A 25,796-nucleotide genomic window follows, 5' to 3' on the forward strand; every position below is an offset into this window, starting at 1 on the left:
GCAACGGAACAAAGGGGGAATCACCACGACTACAGTGTTTGACTGGTAGAGCTCAGCTATTTAAAGCAGGACTGATGTAAGACACAGAGCATCAAGTACTACTAAGAGACCAAGAGCAACCAAGAATACTCCTCACATTGCAGCTACTCACACCGACATTAAGTAGCTCCAGTTTTTTTCCATCACTGACTCACAGATCAGACATCCATACTATGGGCATATGTAGAATTAAATATATACCATATATGTTCTATGTGAAAGTACTTTCATCATTAGCTCCAGACATCAGCGTGTAGACACATCAGTGATTTAGAGATGAAAGAAATGATTTCTCTACTTGTATTTCTGACATTTCAAATGCAGCATAATAGGCACAATCATTAATAACACTATGTTGTTGTGAGAAGAACACATTAAGGGGTCATGACTGATTACAAATCTTACAAAAGGAGGACTGTAATTTGACAGTCATTGGTGGTGATCCTGAGATCAGCTGATATGTATGAGTGGACCCTGATGAAGCCACCAGGAGAGGACTGATTGTACTGGGGGGAACCTCCCGGCTGAGACATGAATGTGAGGGGGGCGACATACAGCAAACTATAAAGTGGTACTGTTCTTATAAAGAGAGTTCTGAGGGGGACGAGGGGACGAGGGGTCCTCCCCTCATGAAGACATGAGGGGAGGAGAGGGATAGAGGGTGAGGAGGATGAGGGTGTGAGGGATGAAGGGGAAGAGGACATGAGGGGGTGAGGGGGTGAGGGATGAAGGGGAAGAGGACATGAGCGGGTGAGGGGGAAGAGGGATGAAGGGGAAGAGGACATGAGGGGGTGAGGGGGATGAGGGAATGAGGGGAAGAGGACATGAGGGGGTGAGGGGGATGAGGACATGAGGGGGTGAGGGATGAAGGGGAAGAGGACATGAGTGGGTGAGGGGGTGAGGGATGAAGGGGAAGAGGACATGAGGGGGCGAGGGGGAGAGGGATGAAGGGGAAGAGGACATGAGGGGGTGAGGGGGATGAGGGAATGAGGGGAAGAGGACATGAGGGGGTGAGGGATGAAGGGGAAGAGGACATGAGTGGGTGAGGGGGTGAGGGATGAAGGGGAAGAGGACATGAGTGGGTGAGGGGGTGAGGGATGAAGGGGAAGAGGACATGAGCGGGTGAGGGGGAGAGGGATGAAGGGGAAGAGGACATGAGGGGGTGAGGGGGATGAGGGAATGAGGGGAAGAGGACATGAGGGGGTGAGGGATGAAGGGGAAGAGGACATGAGGGGGTGAGGGATGAAGGGGAAGAGGACATGAGCGGGTGAGGGGGATGAGGGAATGAGGGGAAGAGGACATGAGGGGGTGAAGGGGTGAGGGATGAAGGGGAAGAGGACATGAGCGGGTGAGGGGGAAGAGGGATGAAGGGGAAGAGGACATGAGGGGGTGAGGGATGGCCAGCAGGAGAGACAATCAGAACACCAACAGGTGACAACATTCATCCCTTTGGACTCTTTGTATTTATTTACATTAACAGAAACAACATTGTATGTTGTTGGTCAGTGTTGCTTTTTAAACATATTCTTTCTCCTACTTGTCTGTCCATAATAAACACGTTGTGTTTGTGTTTGATATGTGAAGAAAAGCGATGAGGCTGTTGATCTGTACCAATCACTCCATGATTACATGATCACAGCAGCAGCAGCAGAACCTCTCTGTTCAGCCTGCTCTCTGATATGAAACCAAAGCTCCCCACCAACTATTGTCTGAAGACATTCCCAAATCCAACCTGCAATCACGATGGTGAAACACTGATAGACTGATGACATGCATCACATACTTACAGTCATCAATCAACAATCAATCACTTAATGTTGCGTTTATGTCCTGATATTTTATAGTGAAAAACAGCTTCAGTTCGCTGTAACATGTTAAACCAGAACTAGGGATGGGGTTAGATAGCGTTCAATTAAAAAATCCAAATGCAACATCGAATACATATACAAATACGACAGCATATATTTTCCAATGATCTTAGTAAGTAAGGAGAGATAAAAGATCTGTTAGCTTCTGCCTCTTTTTAATGCTCTCTTTCTGAATGGACTCTAAAGTCACTGGTAAAGATGTTTGCAAAGACCCTATTCATCAGACAGCACTGGGTGTTTCACCTTTACTCAGCCCCCCCAGGTCATGTACCTGGGGGGGGCTGAGTAAGACCTGTACCAACAAACAGGTCTTACCATCTTATAGAGATCTGACACGCTTATCTGGTCTTCATCCACCATCTCAAACTCCTTTCTTGGCACCAGGTCCAGACCCAGGTGTCTGAGGGAGAGACAGACAAAGAGGGTCAGGTTCAGAGAGAGAGACAGACAGAGAGAGAGACAGAGAGAGACAGAGAGAGAGAGAGAGAGAGAGACAGAGAGAGAGAGAGACAGACAGAGAGACAGACAGAGAGAGACATAATGAAGGAGAGAGAATGTCAGTGTCTTTTATGTGACCTTCACACAAACCTGTACACTATTTCAGATATGGAAACAGGTACAGAAACCTCACACACACACACACACACACACACACACACACACACACACACACACACACACACACAGTATATTGAAGTCATTTTAGACGGGGCCTCCAGACGTTGTTCCTCAGGATTACTTCGTGTTCAGTCTCTACAACCACAGACCAGCGACCTCGGTCTTGTCTTAAAGACACGGTGCAGAATATTCTCGGTTAAACGGTTTCTTTAACTGTGAATGAGAAACTAAATGTCTATTTCTGCATCACCGGTTGTAGAAGAAGGCCAGTAAATTGTGTTTAAGCAAGAACTCCAGAGGCGGAGGAAGCACATCATTCACCGGCTGGTAAAGTTTAAGGGACGGCTGAGGGACATTTACCTTGGCTTTTCACACAATGCCAAGAATACGTTTGAGGTTGTAACTCTGAATTACTTTCTATAAAATGGGGTTACAGTGAGCTCATTTCATGTAAAATACAATAATGAACCATCTACGACAGAAGAAGATGCAGTGGAGCTGCCTTTCAGCGTGAATTAGTTTTCAGGCTACAAACGAAAGCTGCTGCTCGGGTTTGTCTTGACTTCTTCACTTCTCTCGCCAGCTGGAGCCTGAATCAGAAGTTATCTGCTAGATGAGACAAGCAGCTTGTTTTTGAGAGACGCTGATCGTTAGCTCAGTTAGTTCTCACTCAGTGTTCGTCCAGTTTGGTCTGGCGAGTCTCTGCCCGGCTCGATTACCTCTGTTTCACAGCACCGCTCGCCTCAGCTTGTGTCAAAAAATCTGAACTATCCCTTTAAAAATTACAGCAGCAACAGTGATACCTTGGACCTAGGTCCTACTAAACACTGACCCCCCCAAAATACTACTGTAAGTACTGCTATTATTACTATAATAATAATAATACTACTAATGATTATCATCATCCTCATCTTCCTTGTGAGCACACCCCCCCCCCCCTCACAGTCAGTGTATTGGAGCTTTAAATAGGCTGCGTTACAGTCCCGGGCCGCCCACCTTTCATTCCTCCAGTATTAATAACTCAATCCCAAGTCAACGGGCAATTTCTCTCCATTTCATTTGTTTTCCATCAGCCTTTTGACAAGCTCCTGTGAGTCTTTTCAAAACCGCTGGTGTGCGCCTTCATCCACCTGCTTCCAGCCATACTTTTATTTGCCCTGCGTGGGTGTCAGGGGGGCACGCTGATCTGCTGCCTGCAGCACTGATTTAGAGGGCAGAGCTTCTTCAAACATCAACACATCCATGTGCAGGATATTTCTGTTGTTTTTCAGCAGAAGATACTTCAACTCAATGAGAGTATTAACATGTACCCACATATACAAACACAAACACACAGACTATACTGATAAAAGTGTATAAATACTGTGTGTGTGTGTGTGTGTGTGCTGGTGGTCTCACTCGTTGCCCCAGTCCAGCCTGACGGTGATGTGTCTCTTGACGTCTCGGCTCTGGTCCTGCGTCAGGTGACCAGACAAGAGCTGCCTTCTCAGGTCGATCAGCTCCATCATCACGTGGCGAACCTTGTAGAACAGATCCACTTTGTGTTTCTGATGGAGAGAGAGAAGGGGCGGGGGGGTTACATTCATCTGTTATTGTCCAACTCGTGAAGAAGCGGAAGTAATCTGTCATTCTTTGGCAGCCACGAGGCGACCACAAGGCTTTTTCTGTGGTGGCACTGGCACTCAAACAATAACAACTCACACTGTAACACAGTTAAGGTGAATGCGTTCAGTGTCTTCGCAGCTTATTCCTGTTTAGCCTCACAGAGAGAGCTGGAGCCGGTGCCAGCGTGTGTTGGCCAGGAGGCAGAAAAGCACTGTGAACAGATCACAGTCTATCACAGAGCTTACATCAACAAACACATTCACAGTGCCCAAGAACACACGAAGAAGAACCAAACCGTGACCTTCTTGCTTTGAGCTGCATCCATCTATAATCATCTATAACCTATAATCAGCTTTGCTATGTGCCTGGCTTTACTAATACAAACATCTAGAGCTGAAACAATTCATTGATTAATCGATTATGCGATAGACAGTGTGTAATTGGTAACACACACACACACACACACACAAGACCCGCAGCACACTTCCTCCTATAGCTTGTTCTATTATTAGCGCTCTAATTTCCCCTGCAGACCTTCAGCAGGAGGCGGTGGGGTAAAGTGTCCATTCAGTTCTTGGCAGGACAGCTTGATAAGCAGAAATTCCTCTGCACAGAGGGGCAGGTACTATGAATACACACACACACACGCACGCGCACACTTGCAGCCATGCATACATATTTGCAAACACACCCACATGCATACGTTTGGACGCCTGTAAACCTGGTGAAGAAGAGCAAAGAGCAGTGAACCACCTGGTGACACACTGACGGGCTCATTCTGTGTCAGTGTGTCTGTCTCCATGTTGGGTATCTCCGATGAGCAGGAGGCCTCGGTGCCCCACAACCATTATATAACCATTATATAAGAAAAGACCTGCGCTCGTACAGAGCTGTGGATAACGGTGGGTTTCACCGGACTCACACACTTTTCTCTGCTTTTTTCTGTTCGATAGCGACCTCCATCTGGACCATTTACTGTAACTGAAACTGTTAAGTTTCATATTGCAATTTGGCACACAGTGCACCGAAGCAGGAGCCTGAAAACAACGCCCCCTTTTCTTTTTACTGAATAAAGATTCGGTTTTGAATCGAGAATCGATTCTGACTTGAATCTTGACACAAAGAATCTGAATCGAATCGTGAGATTCCAAAAGATTCTCACACCTTTAGTTCACCTTCAGTTTACTTTATAAAGTTTTCCAGGATGAGTTACTGGCTGTCAGAGGCAGATTAAAACCTTGCATTTTGAAACAGCTCACCCTAAATCACACCGACATGACAGAATAGGACAGAAAACACCCCAGTGGTAAAAATAATGGGTACATCTGTATGTCTACTTGTGTCCGAGGGTATAAGAGGATATTTAAAACACGGTATCATTCTAAAAGGCTGGTTTCCTGTTGCAACAGTCGTTTATAAATTATAATACAACTCTGAGGCGACGTGTCCACAGGGAAGCCCCCCCTTCACAGCACTGGCTGCTGTGAACCCTGTTGCACCATCGCGGCAGTGCTAAGTGATTAGCGTGTTTGCAGCACTCCGGGTTAAAAATACTACAACTTTTAGCCAAAGAGTGCCATATTTCAAATGGATTTTCGGTAGTTGCTTAGCAACCAGTGAGAGTCCCGCACAGCAGTTCCCCTCAGCATCTGTTTAGCATTTGTTTTTAAGGAGATGCCCAGTGGACACAGAAGCTAATGCTCTTTGAAACACACTCTGTGAGAGTCCATATTAAAATTCTGCTGGAGCATGTGATCATTAATGATGCAGGAACATCTTTCAGAGTGCAAGCTTTTACACATCGTCCTAAAGTGCACTTTCATTATTTTCATAAATAATACATGTCTTGGATCTTTTTTTCTTACTAATCAATTAATTCTTTCGATTTAATAAAAGTGAAAAAAGAGACCAGAGTGATAACTGCACTGTTTGTTATCTGCACTGTTTGTTATTTATCTTGTTTTTATTTTTAATTTTTATTCTATTTTACTTTTTATATTCTACTTATTTGTTATCAAATCAATAGCACCTTCAGACCACAGCAAATTCCTTGTAATGTATGTTACTTGGCAATAAACTGATTGTGATTCTGATTCTAACAAAGACACAGAGAAACTAAGAACAATATTGTAAAACTGTATTGATGATTTAAATGATTAAATGAACATCTGCTACAACTCCTAATCAAAACTATAATTAATGAATTAGTGGAGACGCCAGGTTTAGATTGAATAAATCACACCATGCTGACCCGAAATAATCAAGCAGTCAGTCGTCACATGCAAAGTTTGGCAACAGCATGACATGATGTTTACACGCTGAAGAAACAGGAAATCTCTACGCAGCTAACTTCCACAATACAGGATCCTTTATCAATAATAAAGACATGACGCTGGCAGCCTGCATCAACCTGTGCACTTACTCTAATTCACTGTGTGCTACAGCAGGTCGTATCCCAAAGCCAAAGCCATCATGTTTGTTTCATTCACTGGGCTCCGGGAAAACTCATATAGGTCCATTTATAGCATATATACTTCGGTTTGGCAGAATACGCTGCGTTCCTGAAGGTGCTCCTCAAACAGAGCAGCAGCACAGGAGTCAGCAGTAAAGTGCTATACAGACCAGAACCCTGCAGACTGAAATACAGGACACACAAAATGCACCTACTTCTTATTTACAGCAGCAGGCTGAGAGAGGAGCTGTGCCGGGAGCAAGGTTCACAAACACATTTACAGCAGAGAGCTGCCCGACGCCGGCTGCCGACTGTCAGCCACGGGAGCCGCTGGGGGAAACAGCAAAGTATGTGCTTGGCTCAAGTTCACCTCAACAGAAGAAGAGAGCTCGTGTGTCGCTCTCCTTTCCCGCTACAGAAACACAAAGTAAAGGCGTCCTGTCCCGGAGACATCGGGGTGATAAAAGCTGGATAGATGAAGGAGCAGCAAACAATATGAGATGCAGTCCACTAACTTGGAGGAACTGCTGACTCAGCCGATCCAGAGCGAAAGTCATTTTTCATTGAAGTAAGTGCAGAGACGCACGTTACCACAACAGGGTCTCGTATTCAGTTCACAGACATTAACAGAATGCAGCCAATCAGGCGAAGAGGGGACGGGGCTAGAGATTTATTTGATTGGATATTGTTGTATCGTATCCACATGGTGCAGACGACCTGCTGCAGATAGTACTGCAGCATAGGCCGCCATGTGTAATCTGCTGTGTTCAGCGTACCTGATCATAACTTAAAGGTGACCAACTGAAATACAAATCCACGGAGGGTGTGGACAACAGCCCCCCCCCGGGCCCCCTAGCCGGTTAATCTGGCCACGCTGCCACTGATGGCAATCAAGATTCTCCGGGAAATGGATGTGTTTCAGGACATTTATGAGTTTTAATAGCTGCCTCTCAAAGCATCTGACATCATGTCACATGGATCAGACTCTAGTGTCCCCCCACCCCCCCCCCCAATGTTGTGCAATCCAGCGTGAGTCGTGTGAGTCTCTGAGAAGAAGTTTTAAAATAGTTCTTCAGGACAAAATCACCATGAGAAAACTGACCGCAACAATCTATTTTTCGACATGTATGTTATAAAAGCATGATTTTGAGGAACCAGGGAGCAGAGCAGCCATGCACCATCTGTACTTGCTTTACTCTAACAGCCAGTCTGCCTGCATTAAAACCAGGACTGTAGATTTATTCGGGACATCTGGCCATCCCAGTCAGTGGGTGGATGGGCTTTGACCTTTGACCCTCTTCTGAGTCAATCAACTGGACTCGGAACAGGTGCACCAGCTGGCAGAGCAGGAGGGAACCGAGTCTCCTGTCCAGCTCTAGCTGGCACGCACACACTACGCCCATCCACCCACAGATGGAGATGTACGGTGCTTTGAAATGAACCCGACCAACTTGTCTATCTTTGGGAGAAAATATACAAAACTGAGCACTAAAGTTTATTTTTTCAGCTGAAGAGTGGAAATCTCTTTAGTGTCGACTATTTGTGGATTTAGCCTCCCTCCTACCTCTCTCCCTCTCTCCCTCTCTCCCTCTCGGACTGCCTCCTCTGCCTCTTTCCCCAGCTGGGGTGAGTAATCACACCTTCATATCCAGCGGGAACGAATACACAAACACACACACACACACCAACACCGTTTAACACATCTTTACCACCTCAGCACTATAAAAACCAGCCGAGCAAATCCCAGATAATGATGCTGTTTATAGAAGCTGTTCTGTTCATTGGACCTCATATTCAGACCATCTTGATATTAGCTTGATATAATGACACAAACATAAAAATTTCAGCATAGGTACCTCTTTGCCACAGCAAAGCAAAGTGTAACACCGAGCACCGAGAGAGAGAAAACAACTACTCATGCGTCGCCTTACAGCGAAGCTTCCAGCAGCTGCAGCGCTTACCACAGTTGACTAAATCAAACATTTACTTTCCTCTTTATTGCTGCATTGGCCTTTTGCTTTTTCCGAGTTGGAGGGACGTAATATGAAGATCTTAATCACTCTGACAGCCCACCATAACGTCTCCCCTCCATTAACAAACAGCCCCGCATTTCCTACCAGAACATAAAACTACATCAGCGGTTTCTCAAGCTGCAGGTCAGAGACCAAAGGTGGGTCTCCAGCGGGTAAGAGACTGTCACAGCTTGGCATTATTATATAATAGGATTTTATTCGGCCTGACGGCTCTAATATCTAACGGGACATTTGCGACACCTATTTTCCATTAGCGACATCCTGCTCCACTTTCACACCTGACAAATGAGAAAAGCAAAAGGCTTGTTGAAGTTGAAGTTTCATTTGGTTTCACGGAGGATCTGAAGTGTCTGTGTAACTGTTGGATTAGCATATTAAACTCATCAAATATTTCAAAATGTTGCTGTTTCATTAAAAACATATGTAAACAAGAATATTGTTATGCCAACATGGAGGCAGAGCTGCTGTTGAATATCACTCACACATTTGAGATATTTCTATTACATTACATTTATTACATTTTTTAAATTCTTTACCAACTCCTAAGAAACATAACTGTTCACTTATTAGATGCTCCACTATGTTCACCAGCTAGTTGCTAACTCTGAACTGAAAACAGAGCGGTGGGCCTGAACTAAACAGTAAAGTTGTGGGCTGCAAAAAACAAAAACAGTGAGCTGAAAGATGCTGAATTTCTCCGCAGAGCTGCAGAGTTGGGTGATGATTCTCTGTGGATTTGTCTCTAGAGACCCCTTTCACATTAAAACTTGTTTGACTAATTGTTTGTACAAAAATATTGAATAGTGCAGCTTTAAGAAGTAATTTATTATTTGATCCAAAGAGTTTAAAAGTATATTTATTTAGTATCATTATATTTTAGTTCGTTGAGGTCGGTTTGGCCTTAAAGTGCCTTGTTTTGGTAATTCTTTGAAGACAAAGGTGAGCTACTCAAAACTCTGTGGAGCGGCAGTTGTTGAATGTTAACAGAATAAAAACGACATGGTTTGTGAACTGCTGGTGGAACAGAAGCTGACCTGGAAGTGGGGCTGGATTGTGACTCTCTGTATGTTGGACTCAAATCATACCACAAAGTGACAAGAAAGCACCAATTAATATCCTGTAAGCAGTTTCAAATATTCTTTAACCAAAAGTCTCTGAGTGGTAAATGAGTGCATGATTTCAGATGCAGCCGTAGCATTTTGATCAGATGCTGCTAACACATCCACCCTGCTGCACCACAGTTCTTCGTGTTGCCGCCTCATAATACTGGATAGTAACTCACTCTGACAAGTTGGACTGCAAATTTAATCAGGTAATCTGTAATGTATAACTGATTACTTTCAGGAAGTTACCAGTCTGAGGCCTCCTAATAGGATGTGAGTCAGGCAGGAATCTCCCAAATCAGAAGGGACACTCTCAACACCTCTGAGCCATTAGCAAACGTCCTGCTTCATTTTCACACCTGTCAAACTGGCTGCTGCGTTACTGAAAACAAAAGCGCTGAGGCAAATCACCAGGGGTTCCTTTTTGGTCTCCACTGCTCAACTGTTATTGTAACACGCTGCCGCAGCTTTCTTAGGATATATCTGAACAAGGCAGGATTTTCATCTGAAATGTGTCTCCTGGACCTGCAGCAGATAGAAGACTTCCATCCGTACAGAATGAGACCACGTTTGTTTAATCATGTGTTTCTGAGATGGGGCGAAACACGTGTTGCATCTCTCTTAATTTTAATACTTAATATACAATGTCGTTAAGAATAATTCAATAAATAAATAGTGCTACGCGATAAATAGAAGGCTTTAAATAGGCCCTGTTATCGGCCCCACAAATCCCGACCGGAGCCCCCTTAGTTAATCCATTACCCTCACAGCTAAATGGTAGAAATAAATAATAATCTAATATAATAATCTAATATTTACTGAAGTACATCGCAGAGCGACGTCAACAAAATAAAATAAACGCCCTTCAGTGAAATTTAAACACCACGGTGCTTCTGCATGAAGCCACCAGCTACTTCAAGCTGTCAAAGAGTTCAGCAAAAGCAACCTTTTCTAGCAGGAGTTTGGCACCATGCAGGGTGTGTGTGTGTGTGTGTGTGTGTGTGTGTGTGTGTGTGTGTGTGTGTGTGTGTGTGTGTGTGTGTGTTGTGTCCTGTGCTTGCTAGTCTGCTGCAAACTCCATCCTAAATCCTCCCCTGACCTTGTGTGAACCCTACCTGGTGACACACACACACACACACACAGAGTCATGCCAGAGGCAGCATGTGATAGCAGGGATGCCGGCCTGTCTTGTCCCCCGCTGTGTGTAGTTCAAGAGGTGGACAGAAGGACAGTTTCCTCTCTGACTGTATGATACAGATGTGACACAGATAACACATATTTATATATGAAACAAGTAAGACGTACATGGAATGAAGTATTTTCAGATCTGTTTGGATCCACAGAACATGTGAATCATACTGTATCTACCATCGCGACATTTTAATCCAAACACCCAGACCTGAGTTTTCAGGTCGATATAATACTTCTCACTTTTTCAACTTCCTTGTGGCTCCCAACAAACCCTAAACCTAACAGAGAGCAGGACCCCCCCCCTACAGGCCCCCACCACAGCCCCGGCTGCACCCTCTGACCTCTGACCCGGGCTCCACTCCCTCAAGTTTGTTCATGTTTTGAGTATGAATACAGGAATCGATGTATTTCACCTTTGAAAGTAGATATATACAAATAAAAAAAGTAGATGTTAAAGAAACAAAACAACAACAAAAATCATCAGATTCAAATTCCAGAAGTAGACATCCAGACATTGGGTGTAAATATAACTGATGGAAGCTCAGAATCTGGAAGGACATCCACCTTCATTTTATTAATGGGGGGGGGGACACATTGTATTGAATGATAATATACTGCATGAGAACACACTTTAGAAGGACAACCTCCACATACAGCCTCACAGTGCAGAGATAGACAGAGATAGAAGGACAAGCTTCCCTTACAGCGTTAAAGGGACATTTTGGAAGGAGACTGTCCTCTCGGAGAGGTCAAAGGTGAATTTATCGTGAGTGCTCAAAAACAAAAACGCCTGGAATGAAGCTGTAGAAGTCCAAAAAGGATAATGAGGTCGGGAATAAGGGCAACTTCAGAGGGCTACTAGCCACTCAAAGAAAAAACAACCTACAGGTGATAGATGCAAAGTCACAAATGACAATATAAAAAAGAAATAGTCCATTTAACCACTTTTTGTTGACCCATCCATCCAACCTAAAGTTAAAGGGTAACTCTACCATGTTATACAGCACAACTTACTTTAGCTAACAGTTAGTGGGAAGTTACCAGCTAGATACATTTAGCTGCTACTCCATACATTATATTACAGATACTACACTACACTACTACTTACTACATATATTATACAATAAATGATTGTATTAGATGGCAGTGATGCAGCCATGTTTATTTTACATGATGTCTTCACTATAAACTGATCCAGAGAAAATGAAAGGAAACCAGGCTGTTTTCTACCACAACACTTCATCTCTCGTTTATATGAGTTACTGTATGTTTTGATGTGCTTTCTGTACTGGTGCAAATAAACTTCTTAAACACGTACATTTATAAAAGTCTTTTCTGTGTATAAACTCTGAACTGATCACTGGAATATTTGTCAGCTGATATTTGCATGATTAGTGTCTCGGCAGCCTACTTTTCTGTACGACAGAGCTGCGCTGAGGTTGTTTTGCAGGAAAGCTTTTCTCCTGAGTGTGATGTTAATTCAAACCTGCCGCCAAGAATTTACTGCAATTAGTTTCACTTTGACTGTAACTAGTTAGACAGCTTTTAATATGCATCAAAATAAACGCAAGAAATGACGGCATCTCTATCCCATAAAGGGACATATATCATATGCAGGATGATGAACTGTTGGAATCACAGTTTGAAAGATGGTTGAAACAGAGGAGACTCTGTGCAGGTGAACGTAAAGCTCTCCTCTGAGTGATGTGAGCTGTTTTTTAATTTAAACACCAAGAAAAGATGAGGATGAAACATTAGAAACAAAAACAATCAATGGTAAAAGCTGAAGTATGTCAGCTGTGGACACTCACAGAGACACTATTAAGAGGCAGCTTTTTGAATATCATGTAATGTAAAAATGAAATTAGATGCACATCTCTACGAAGTCATAAGCTAACACAGTAGATACACTATATTTCATATGCTTCCCACTGATGCAATAAAAAAAAAAAGAAGACATCTACTGTATGCCAACAATGGCATCGTCACCATGGCAACGATGGGTGAGTCACCACAGCAAATATATGACACGGCACTTATTGAAGTCTATAGATCCTGATGAGACGGAGACGTACGCGCTGACATACAGCTCGAATCCACAAGTATGGACAAAAACACACTTTCACTCTGTGGAAAACTCTCTCTCACACACACACACACACACACACACACACACACTGAATGACTGAAGCTCTATTTTGAAACAGACGCACTCTCTCTATGTCCAAATGTAGGAGATGATTGCAGCTACTTACAGGTGTGATGGGATGATAAATCTGCTCGTTTCTCTCCTCGCCTCTCTCCTCTCGCTCTCTGTGTCTCTGATTCTACCACTGGCAAGCCACTAAACAGCAATCCCAAACCGGCAGACGAGGAGAAAATCATAGCCTGTCAAACGACTTGAGATCCACTCACAATGTACTCCAGCAGCACCACCTCTTTCTCTGCTTGTGTGTCTATGTGTGTGTGTGAGTAGCTAAGCCTTACTCCGCCTCTCTCCCATCCTCTGACCTGTTCCCAGTCTCCATCTTTCTTCATCCCTCTTCTCACCTTCTCTCTCTCTCTCTCTCTCACCTTTTCTGTCTCCCTCCCTCCCTCAGTCACCCACCCACAGGCCAGTCTGCAGCAGTAGGCTCCTCTCCACTTTTGCAACGTTGGAGGGAGTGCAAAAAGCTGAGGAAATATACAGCGAGGTGTGTGCTCTAAAGCTAGTGATATACAGCGCACTTGATGATAAAGACGTGTGACAGCAGAGCTTATATCCTGAGGCTGTTGCCCACAGAGAGCCTTGAAATCAAACGTGTGACGTTTGTGTGAAAGATGGAAAGAGAGAGACCAGACACAGAGAAAGACAGTTAGATGGAGAGAGAACCAACAGTGTGTCATCCCCCGAATTCCCTCTGGGCAAAAAAACAACACCTCGTTTCACCTTGTTGATTAAAGCAACCCCCACTTGGGCCGACCAGTCAGAGTTCGACAGAACAGAACAGAACAGAACGGTGTTACGCATCGAACTCCCAAAGCTGGTCAAAATCTGATCATCTGTTGCAGACAGACAAAGACACGAGTGGACAGATGAAGACCAGTGTTGTATCAGATTAAAGTCCCATTAAAATCAAGAATCTTTTACTGACGCTGACAACTTCAACGTGTTCCAGCGCTTCATGACAACACACAACGGGCCACATGCTAAAAGGACAGATTCGCATTTTGTCTGTCTTAAAACAATATTCACATGCTTTCAATGGACAAAGCGGGGGACAAAAGTCACGGTCCATGTTCTGTGTGATATCATATGTAAGAAATATATTCCTGTGTTCATCCGAAGCTAATATGAGGCTCCAGCTTCAAATCAACTTCCAACGTTAGTCTGTTTAGTACAAAATTCCCTGTTTTTTGAGGTTCCCCTTGCAAGTGGAACTTTTAATACTTTAAAGGGAAATTTAATACTTTAAATACACAAACAGGGTTTTTGTAGTAATTAGGAATGGCATACAATCAATATACAAACATCCCGGAGCAACACACACTGGAGCTTTGTTTCATTATTTTGAGGAAGCTGCCAGTTTAAGCTGAGATACAGAGAAATATCTTCTTTTTTTTTTTTACACTATGTACGGAAGAATGTCTTCACCAGCAGCTGCCTCAATAGACCAGAATGCAAAAAGCCTGCGGCCGAAATCTGAGCAATGTAGGTATGAGATGACAGACTGAAGCAGAACAAGACTCAGCAAAGCAGGTACACACCAAAACACATGCAATAATAATAATAATAATCCTTTAACTTATCTCCATCATAGTGACCCAAACAAAAACGGATTTCAGAGTCATACAGTTGAGGTACTGAGCTCCTTCGATATTGCAGCAGTTTCAACGCTGCTGTTAGTTAATGGCTTGACACCATCACTCTTTGTTAGCTACATCCTGGTTACCTACAAATCTACCAGGCAACAAAGCCATTCAACTTTTCTCTGTGAGAATAGTCCCAGGAAAGTACACCACAGACTTTATTTTCCCCTCTGGCCGCAGTAGCATCGGTTAACATCACTCTGACCACATGTCAGATGTCAGTCCTGAAGGTGACCATGTGATTGGTTATCTGCCTCAAGATCAATTAGGCTGATGACGGGAGGTTGTGGGCCAATGTACTTACGCACAACATGTGTTTGTAACCAGCGGTTTTAGGACAGGAAGGCTGCGGTAGTGACACTGCTGCACACACCTGTCAACGGTCATCTCTCGCCACGTTTCATCACCCAGAACAGACGCACAGTGTGACAGACAGACACGGAGACGCGAGTCAAAGGCCAAAACCGGAGGTAGCGTTTTAACACTGTGCTGTTAGCTTTACCACACAGAGCTGTCAGTCAAACTAAACAGCAAACGACAACAGCGGCCCGGAGGGGGGGAGGACAGATCAGACAGCACTCTGTCAAATACTGCAAATACATAGTAGCACTGGCAGAATCTGTGTCCATAAGAAATATTGAATGAGAGTTTTATCATGAATCCATCACAGTCCTTCTTTTCATCTGACATTTGCCTCAGATAATAACTGTGGATCAATTAGAACTGTGCAAATTTTAATATCTTAGTATTCTTGAGATGCAACAGCATTTTTATTCCAAATATCCATGAAAATAAAAATCTATCCAAAAGAGAGCTGCAGGAATGAGTCCTGAAACCCAGAAATGAGTTAGCATTTTAACACTTCCTGTTCCCTCTTCTTGAAGTCAGTGGGTTTTTGGTCAGATGCCTGAAATAACGTTTTGTTCTACGACATGAAATACGTCAGTAGACACCCCCCCACTCGTGAATTTTGAAGCTTTTACGTGTCTTAAAAAAGGCGTTTGCTAACAAGCGGCTACATGAGACTACAGAGGTTGTCAAAGGCCGCCTTTACAGCCTCGTTGTGTTTATACTCTATATCTATCTGTCTATATATCTACATCTATCTGTCTATATATCTACATCTATCTATATTCTCTTACAAGTGAAGCTTAGTGGTGGTGACGTAGAAGTCATGTGACCGTGGTGTAGTCCCTTTATAGCCTAACGTTAGCTTTTTACTGGTGATTCCATTTACGCTTCAAAAATCCTAAAAGTGGAGTTCATTAGTGAAGATTATCTTGTTGAACAAAACGTTTCAGTATCATAAACTTCTGTTTGCCACAGAGTTTGTTTTCTGCAACAATCCAAAGTCCAATGGAAGAATCCCGTTGGCTTTCTGTGGAGGGAACCAGGGCGATGCTAACTTCAGGGCTGCCCTACAAGGACACGTCCTCCCTGCAGGACTCTATTGAATGTTTAATGTAATGCAGGAGTGTATTTTCTGCTGCAAACAGGCCTTTTTCATGGCAGACATTTTGACATGTCATAGTTGGAAAAGCACAGGTGTATTTAGTAATATTAATGATGGCTGCATTCCACTTCTGGTGGAGGTCCAGGTATTGTGCTCCCTGGAGCAGCTTAGTGGGAACTGAAACATTATTAATGTCTTTAATTCCTTTTCCTGCTATGACGAGTGAAGAAGTCTGCTGTGAAAAAGGTCTGTTAGCAGTACATTAATGTCAATTCTGTGAGACTAATGCTGGCTGAGCAGTTACCTCACTATAAAGAAAACGCAAAGTTAAATATTCCCATACTGTTTTCCCAGTAACGGTCATCTGAGACACGCACACACAAACTGGACAGAAACCACCGTAAAGAAGTTTCTACTATCATCTGTCTTCCGTTACGTGACACACTACAAAGCTTCATCCTCAAACAACCCTGCGACCACCACGCAGCAATTATCTCCAGACACTACGTCTGGACTGACGCAGTCAAAGGAAGAATCCCCATTAAACCAGAACAAGCAGCCAACTAAGAGCATCTTTCTTTACTTCTAATCATCAGTATTTCAGGCGAGGTGTAATCTGTCTTTTCATGCCACATTGCAAAGAGCATAGCAAAGCATCATCTACAGCTATCTTCTTTCGATTGATTCTTGCTCGTCTTTTTTGTTTCAGTCTTTTCCTCCTCTTGATTCTCACAGCCACCAGAATTAAACCTGAATTTGCTCTCTCTGCCTCTCTGTATCCACTGCCTTCAACCTCCTTCATCCCACGATTACTCTCTCCTCTGTCTCCTCTGTCTCTGTCTTTATGTCTCTATGCATCATTTTCCGTCCTTCCTTCTAATTTATCTCAGTATGTCTGTTTGTCTTTCACCATCTGTCCCCTGCTGTAGTGATTTTAGTGAGATTACAGGATGACATTTACTTGTTTGGCTTACTTTACTGAAAGAAGCTGCCCTGGCTGACTTCTCACGGTGCACGATCTTTAGTAAACATCACAAAAGCAACTTGTAAAATCACTGTTTCATCACGTGTGTGTAAGTCATGGAGGCATCTGACTGTACGCTTAACTACATGTAAATATACATGCATACATACACCTGAACGAGGACAATATAACAATGATTTGTATCTGCTGCCTTTTCTACGACATCTTACACTGAGTGCTTCGTGTGTGTGTGTGTGTGTTTAGCTCAGCTCTAAATGTTTTTGTGACACATTTTCAGGGACCTGTAACTGTGATTTAATGCGTTCATTCTCTTTCTTGAAATGTCTTTTAAAGAGCTTTAGCCTCCTGCATCTTCTGTTGACTTTATATTAATTAATGACGAACTGAATCTGAGAATGTGCTGCGACCTTGACTTTAACAACTGGAAGGTTATCTTGTGATGATCCTGGAGCTGTGTTTCTCTTTTTCTTTGGAGTTCGCTGCAGCCATCTACGTATTCAACAATAAAAATTATACTTACAACATGTAAAGATATAGATCAGCCAAATGTTGAATCGCCGCCGCATTAAATCATAAAGATGAACATTCATAGTTTGTATGAAAATGTCAAACAACTTCAGGGTCGTTGAGACTTCACAAACTTAATGATGAACTTTAGCTACAGATTTTTCATCTCCCCATCATGAGGACATACTGTGCATTTCAGCTGTGAACTCTATAGTGTGTGTGTGTGTGTGTGTGTGTGTGTGTGTGTGTGTGTCTGTTCGCATTCACTCTGCTTTGTTTGTGTCATTTCTTCTGGATGGCTTCAGAAAATGTCATTGTAAAGCTAAAAGAGCCGGACGACGCCTCCTCCTCCTGGATGTCTTTCCTGTCATTCCCCTCTATTTTTCTTCCTCACGTCTTGGTTTCACACACACACACACACACACACACACACACACACACACACACACACACACACACACACACACACACACACACACACACACACACACGAACTTGTCTTCACATTTCACAGCAAAGAAACGTCTCCCTCTAGGTTTATCCCTGTCTTCACATCCCTCCATCATTGTTTGGTTGTCACCACTCCCTCTCCTCCCTCTCCTCCCTCCTCCCTGTGCACAAATCTATCCCGCCTACACACACACACACACACACACACACACACACACACACACACACACACACACACAGATACACATGCAATCTTATCTACTTTGACATCAGCATGTAAGAGACAACAGAGAGGAAGAAAATTAGAGAATGAGAAACAAAACAATGTGAGAGAAGAAGAAGCAGAAAAGAGAGAGACAAAAGAAGTCTAATCAGAGGGATGTAGTTCAGAGATGTCGTTCTCCGTTTGTCTTTCTCTCTGAATTCCTTTCCGTTGGCCCGTCGTATTCTTGCACTGCACCTTTCTCTTGAATTCTTGGTATTCAGGTTATATACTCATGTCTTTATGCAGGCTGCAGTGGAAGTGAGGCTGCTCTCTGTGTCCTCATAATCTGCCACTCTGTATTGTTCTATTCTGCGCAAAACAGCACTTAAGTTTGTTTTTGTAGGAGATGTCCAATAGTTTCTCTTTTTCTTTGGCTATGATTTCAGTCTATAATTTCTATCATCACTCTCTCTCTCTCTCTCTCTCTCACCTACACACTCTCACATCCAGCGACGTTTAAATCCCCTGAGGCAGTGTGCAAAGGCCATGCACACAGTAGAGGGACACTGAAAGACAAATATATAACTACATGAGTAGCATGCATCAACACAGCGAAGGACACATATGTTCTGTACATGTGTGTTTTTCTCTGTGTGTGTGTGTGTGTGTGTGTGTGTGTGTTTCCGCTCCGCTGCATTCATCACCTCTGTCAGCTTCGGTGCCACCGAACATCCATTTACTGAGAATTCAGCACATCACTGTGTGTCTGCATGCGGTGGGTTCATCCATGTGTCACTGCGCGATGGACACGCTGTAATGGCCATGTGTGAGTGCTGTTACATGTGAGAGGTTAAACCTACTGTGTGTGTGTGTGTGTGTGTGTGTGAGAGATATTTTCACAGATGCCTGGACTGTCTGCATCCATACATGCATTTGTGTGATTCACAGTTTGAGGGTAATAAGTAGTGCTTCTTCTTCTTTTCTTAAAAAACATATTCTACATGAAATCAATACTAAAATGCTATAAAGGTGTTTAGAAAGCAGCATGTTATATTATATATAACAACATATATATGTATATTATATTACATATTTTGCTTTTTGGGCAGATTTGAAAGGTTTAACTTGTAGTTTAGGGAGAGGCTGGTTTCATATGTTGGAAAGTGTTTGTGGAGAAACAGACTGTTCTAATAATTTATTAATAAAATACACAATATAGAGCATGTAGCATGTAGCTAAGTGAGGGAGTGGTCTGCTGTGAAAACAGAGTGCACGATCTGATTTTCATTTATTTCCTTTTACTTCCTCTTTCAACAGTCTTATGTGAGATCACATACACGATGCAAAATGCACTTTTTATCTTTTACTTGTATTTGGCTTCTTCACATTCACACGCTCACCCTGTCAGTTCAGTGTAGGTGAATTTAGGAGGCGGACTTGTTTCTAATTCCAGTCCCTGCAAGTTTATTTGGGCACTATGGATGACTTGCAGCACTCTATCAAACTCTATCAGCTAACAACACAGAAATAATGATTTGAGTAATTATGATATGCTTTTTTTTATCACATAGAAAGATCCTCCTCTTAAACCTACAAACCTTTCAATTTTTAACTTACGTAGTCCGTTCTCACAAACCAGAAGATGGTGTCTCAGTGTTATTTATCCGGCTCCATATTCACCCGTGCACAACATTAGCTTCATATGTTTATAGCATCACTCTCTTCTCGTCATCGTCAGTTTATTTTCCAGTTGTTTCTTATTCCTCTACATGTGTACTCATCCAAAAGCACACTGTGTTGCACATGTACTTCCTCCCCTCTATCTCTTCATCCATCCACGCAAAACATGAGCATTTCTCATTGTGGTATTTGTGCTTTACAGTAACTATAAGAGGACGTTTGCGTTTTCAGTGACAAAACGCAGACACTAATGTGAGGTCTGTCAGGATGGAAATGGGAAAATCTGTCATGCAGAACCTCACGAAGACAGTTTCGTCTTTCATCTCTTCAACTCTGACGGAGAGCAAAGACAAAAAGTCTGTTAACTCAACAACAGAAGACAGAGACTGGCAGGACAGGAGGAAGATGAGTGAGGCAAAGAACACGACAGATTTAGATTTCATTCAGATTTATATAAAGAAGGATATCCAATAAAACCGTATACTGTGACAGACAAAACCTTCAGAGGTTTAAGATAAAAAGACAGATGGCACACAAATGAACAAAAACAAGCACCACAGACGGACAGAGGAGGTACAGAGAGTAATAAAACACCACAGATCTGAACGGCATGTTCTTCACCGTGCAGTCAGTGCAGCAGGTGCATTTCTGTCATTCCTGTAATATAACCACTCGCATGTTGCTGCTATAATCAAACATTTTCAGCTTGAGTCCCAAAGACGTAGATTTGATCTCCTCTTGAGAGAACTCATTAAAACAACAATCGTTTTTTATACTTACCACCATTGCTCTCGGCTGTGAGACGCAGCTCAGTGAAGTGATGCTTATTTATTCATTGTTCCAGCTTGAAAAGGGAAATAGACCCTGACCACCTTTCTTTTTTGTTTTCATATATGCATAGCGTGAAAATGAAAGGATGTATCACCAGCCAGACAAAATAAAATCTAACCCCAATAGTCAGGTGTTAATGAACCGTCGACAGGCTCGACTCAACAAAACAAGAAGGGAAAAGGAGGGTAAAGAGCAGGAGTACAAGCACAAGAACTCCTGATCAGAACTGAATGAAACGCCAGCAAGAACCAATGAGGCTGCAGTCATGGAGGGCCAATTATAAAATAAAAGCAACACACATTGAGGAACTTCTTTTGAATCATGCATTTTTACTAGTGAACAGAACTGAGCTCATTAAATAATTGGAAACCTTCAGTCGAAATGTACGAATAAGGAGGTTCCTCATGTTACTGCCGTGACTCCATTCTTTATGCCGAAGCTGGTAATAACACCAGACTTGTATAGACAAGTAGGTTGACAGATGTGCTAATTAAAGCATTAATAAGCATAATTAATGACCTATGTTCAGCATGACTGGTTATGTAGTGACGTGACACACTTAAAGAAAGGTAATGTGCTGCTTACCACATAGAGCTGCTTCCATAGTAAGGCCCATTCCTGTAGTGTTGACGTCACCTCAGTAACAATGGGGTCTTCGAGAGGCACCACAGTCTCATGTGGCCTGAACAGGGACACAACAGAAAGAAGAGCGAGAGAAACCCAATCAACCGTTGACCTTGTTTGTCTTGTTTGTGTTGCGTTGCACACAGTTCGGCTTCAACGATGGTGAGTTAAAGTGAATTGCGTTTCTAGGCATGCGGGCCCCGAGGAAGAGGACCCGCACCCTCTGTAGATATGAAGGGCTCGTTCTAAGCTAACGAAAACACAACAGTACGTTGCTTTTATCTCATGTTGTGTTGCATATCTAGAATATTAGAGACAGAAAGGTGTTGAAATCATAATGTCCATACAAACAGCTCCCACTTAAAATGACCAACCTTACAAAGCCTCTTCCACAGTGAGTTTTCAACCCTCCTAATGTTTCCAAACTGAGTAAACTCCCGCTCCACCTGAAGAAAAGGACCTCAGCTCACTTCGCTGACTTGAAAAATCGTTGTGCGCTAACTCCCTCCTTCCTCTCCAACCTCCCTTATCCATAATTTTGAACATGGGGGAGTTGTTGGCTGAAATTGAAAGCTGAGTCACTGTCTCAGCCCTGGAGTCAGGAATATCAGAGCGCCTCTCTCTGTCTCACACTTCTTTATTCTCCCTCTCTTCCCGTGCTACCTTTCTTCTCCTCCCTCCCTGACTCTTGGTTTTTACTCTGTCTCTAACGTATTCTATCCTTTCTCTCTCTCTCTGTCTCATAACTGATTAATTAATAAAAGCAGTGTGCTAGATTAGCTGATCTCCCAGCGGAGTCGTAGCTGGCGGCCGCCTGGTGATTTCACCCACATTAGTTACACTTGTATCTCAGACGCTTCTCCTCCTCTTCTCCTCTGTTCTACTTTTCACTCAATCTAATCTCTCCCTCCCTCTTCCCCTCCCTCCTTCTGTTCCTCCTCAAGTTTTCTCTTTGTTCTGGCACATTTCCATCTTTCCTCTCAGTGCTCTTCCTTCTCTCCACTTCTTTCTTATCTACACCTGTTCTCCTTCACTTCCTTTTCTTTTTCTATGATCCTCCTTACATCTACTCACTTCTTCTTCCCTCATTTCCCCCCCCCACACTCGTTTCTCTCCAAGCTGACATTTCTGTCTAAAGCCACTTTTGCTCCATCCAAATATTTCTATCTCTGACAGTAAAATATTTGCAAAGAGAATAACAGAATTACTAACACACTCTCTGTCTCTCTTTTTAAGACGAAACATGATTCTTTCTGTTACGTCTTCTGAAAATAATTAAAGCCCTCAGCTGCTTAAAACTTTAAAGCCATTTATTATTCTGTCTCTTGGCTACTTTAACTGACTTTGTTTCACCACAAACCCAGCGTGTGTTTGATATTTTGTCTGTATAACAGACAGATACACAATTATCCCAATGACAGAGTTTATTGAAGCAATTTGTCCAGCTTTTATACCCGAATGTTCTCCAGGTTCGTCTTTCTTTTGTCTGCCGACCAGTTCCTAAACAACCGATGAGATGATTCATGCATCAATCTGTCATTTGAACATCACTTTTTACATCTAAGCATCCACAGAAACCTCCTGCCAAAGACTTGTCAATGCACTTCAGGGACATCGCACGACTTCCTGCCATTGAAAATAAACACGGGTCATTTTAAGCCGTATGAACAAACAACCAATGCTGTCATTCTGTATGAAGGACAGACTCTCTCTCAGCGTGAAGGAGCAGATGGAGAAAAAGTCCTTTTCACTCTGTGCACGACTTACGCTACGCACCTGCATAAAAATAGAGGAAAATAGGGCCTGAAACAGCAAAGTAAAAGTAATCCCAGGCGATGAAGCTCACCGAGGCTTCTAATCCTCCCTCAGGGGGCGAACACTGGATTTACAGGGAGAAGTCTGTCCAGGGAGCCTGAGGTGTTTGAGGAGCGTACATCTCCTTTATTCATACCTGCATGTGTGTGTTTTAAATTGCCTTTCACTGTACATGTGTTTATTCAATATGCAACGGCATCTTGTCAGAGTCTGTGTGTCTCGTGTGTGTGTGTTTACAGGTTTATTTGTCTCTCCGGGTGTGATCCTGAAGTGCGGGGGAGCTGTTTTCTGATATATATAAACGTCAGCTCTGAGAGTGTATTCATCCTGCAGAGAAGCAGACAGCCGCCAAAGCGTTCTTCACAACATCCTGACAACTTGACGCAGTGCTCAAGCCGGAGCCTGCTTCATCTGTGTTTCCCCTGTGTTCACTCAGCGGTGTCGGCCGGACCGACTCAACGAGAACCATTCAAAATCAATAAAACACGTTTTGGATAAATATAGATAACCCATATTTCAATGTGATGACCCTGAAGGTGACTGGCAGCTTCTGTCTCGTGCCAGAGAGCTGCGAGTGGGAAGTGATCTGTGAAGTTATCTCCACAGGACAGGAGTCCAGTCTGAGAGAGTTAGAGCCAAACAATGTAAAATCCAGTGTCTCACAAACAGAAACATTTATTGACCTTAAATAAGAAATAGAAAATAGTATATTGTCAAGATTTGGACAGTGTGCAGAATCCCATTTTGATCTTCAGTTTTTCTATGATGACTTTGACATTAATGGTCACGTGTCTCACATGTACATCACACATATATATGCTGCTTTCAGACCCACTAGGTCAACAGTCCATTGCTATATTTGTCACCACGCACCAGCTGCCCAGATTCAGTCGAATACACTCCGGCTCTCTGCACTGAAAGCGATCTCTCCCTCTGCCCTGGAGGTCTGCTTGAAACAGTAAAGGATTCACTAATTCCAATTAATTTACTCTCCCTGCCTTTAATTAAAACACTCTTATGCAAATCGAGACACACTCCGCAACTTGATTAATCTCAAGTTAAAAAAAAGCCAATCCTTTTCCAATCATTATGCAAATGTATTAAAATATGTACTCTTGAACTTGGAAGGGAATCAGAAACGAGGAGCTTCATACCTTATTTAGAGAGAATGGGTCTCAAAACAACTGATCCCGACAGAAAACGAGATTTAATCAAATTATCCCCTAAATGGCTTCAGCTACAAGAGGAAGAAAAAGCCTCGCAGCGCTGTGGAAATAAAGTATGCTCAACTGTGGCAGATAGACGAGAGCGACTTAAGCTTGTATTGTCTCAGACAATCAGATCAGTGTTGCAGCGACATAAAGATGCTGACATAGATACGAAAAATAGACTTACATCATGCGATGACCTTCCTCTTAAAGCAGTGCAGTTTATTCGAGCTGTTTGCAGTTATTCTACTTGGTTTGATGTCGACTCCCACTTTCACCAACTTCTCTCATATTTCTCTAATTAAACAAGTATGATGTTGGAGTAAATGTAGGTGTTAATTGAAGTGTGAACATTAAGGCCCCAGAGGTTGTGGTATATATATATCTTAGAGGTTGGTAGTCTTACCCCCGGTTGGTGACGATGGCTTTCTTCAGGTGAATGTAGCCGGCGGGGAAAACTCCCTGGAGAGACAGAGACAGAAAAAACAGACAATTAAAACCAGGATAAAAACCATCCTTTCTATAGATATACTAATAAAGAGACACTGCACCTTCACCCTCAGGGGACATGAACGCCCGAACAAGATTTCATGGCAATCCATCTTATATTTGTCAAGATATTTCAGTGACGACTAACCGACCGAACGACCTGTCGACCTTCACCACCCATAGAGCCATGCCACTAGAGGGGCTGAAAGGGTTAGCTTATTTTGTGAATATTTAATTTAATGTAGAGTACCCTCCACTACTCCCCAACCTGCAACACAGACAGACAGAACAAGCTGGATACATGTGGAGTGAAGACTACCTGCCCCGTACAGCGCTGCTACAAAACATGCACTGTGTCTCTGAGGTGCGCTGTTCAATAATTCATGTGAGGTGCTGTGAAGGTTATAATGGAAGCTGCTAGCATGCTACGCAGGCCGCTTCATTTGTTTTAATATAAACACTCAGACTGCAGATACAGCAGATATACAGAAATGCATTTTCTTGTCTTTTCTGTTGTTCAGTTTCTAAATGTACGTTCTTGGAAACCAGGGATTTAAAGTGACATTATGCAGTATGACTTTTTATATTCCCTCAAACTGCATTTATCTTGATCTCCTGAACATTTGTCCGTCTTAGATGCGTCATTTCTCAATTTATAATGAAGAATCTTTGGTTTCATGTTTGTACAAACATTCTGCACAGCTTCACAGAGATGCTGGTGCTCATCAACTTGCTCAGCTATGCTACTTTCAAATGACTTTATTTTTTATTTCCCCTTTAATGTTGCAGAA

At 42.9% G+C, this 25,796-nt stretch overlaps 1 protein-coding gene across 1 annotated transcript in view; it reads right to left on the reverse strand.

The window, feature by feature from the left end:
* LOC139307102 (dedicator of cytokinesis protein 3-like) overlaps positions 1–25,796 on the reverse strand; it is an 88,896-nt gene that overhangs the window by 41,186 nt on the left and 21,914 nt on the right. The window contains exons 4-7 of the mRNA XM_070930984.1: positions 24,923–24,978; positions 21,455–21,551; positions 3,924–4,072; positions 2,223–2,307 (exon numbers count right to left, since the gene is read on the reverse strand). Coding sequence (XP_070787085.1) covers positions 2,223–2,307; positions 3,924–4,072; positions 21,455–21,551; positions 24,923–24,978 — 387 coding nt within the window. The remainder of the gene's footprint in view (positions 1–2,222; positions 2,308–3,923; positions 4,073–21,454; positions 21,552–24,922; positions 24,979–25,796) is intronic.

Source organism: Enoplosus armatus, assembly GCF_043641665.1.
Source record: "Enoplosus armatus isolate fEnoArm2 chromosome 3 unlocalized genomic scaffold, fEnoArm2.hap1 SUPER_3_unloc_1, whole genome shotgun sequence".
Classification (NCBI taxonomy): Eukaryota; Metazoa; Chordata; class Actinopteri; order Centrarchiformes; family Enoplosidae; genus Enoplosus; species Enoplosus armatus.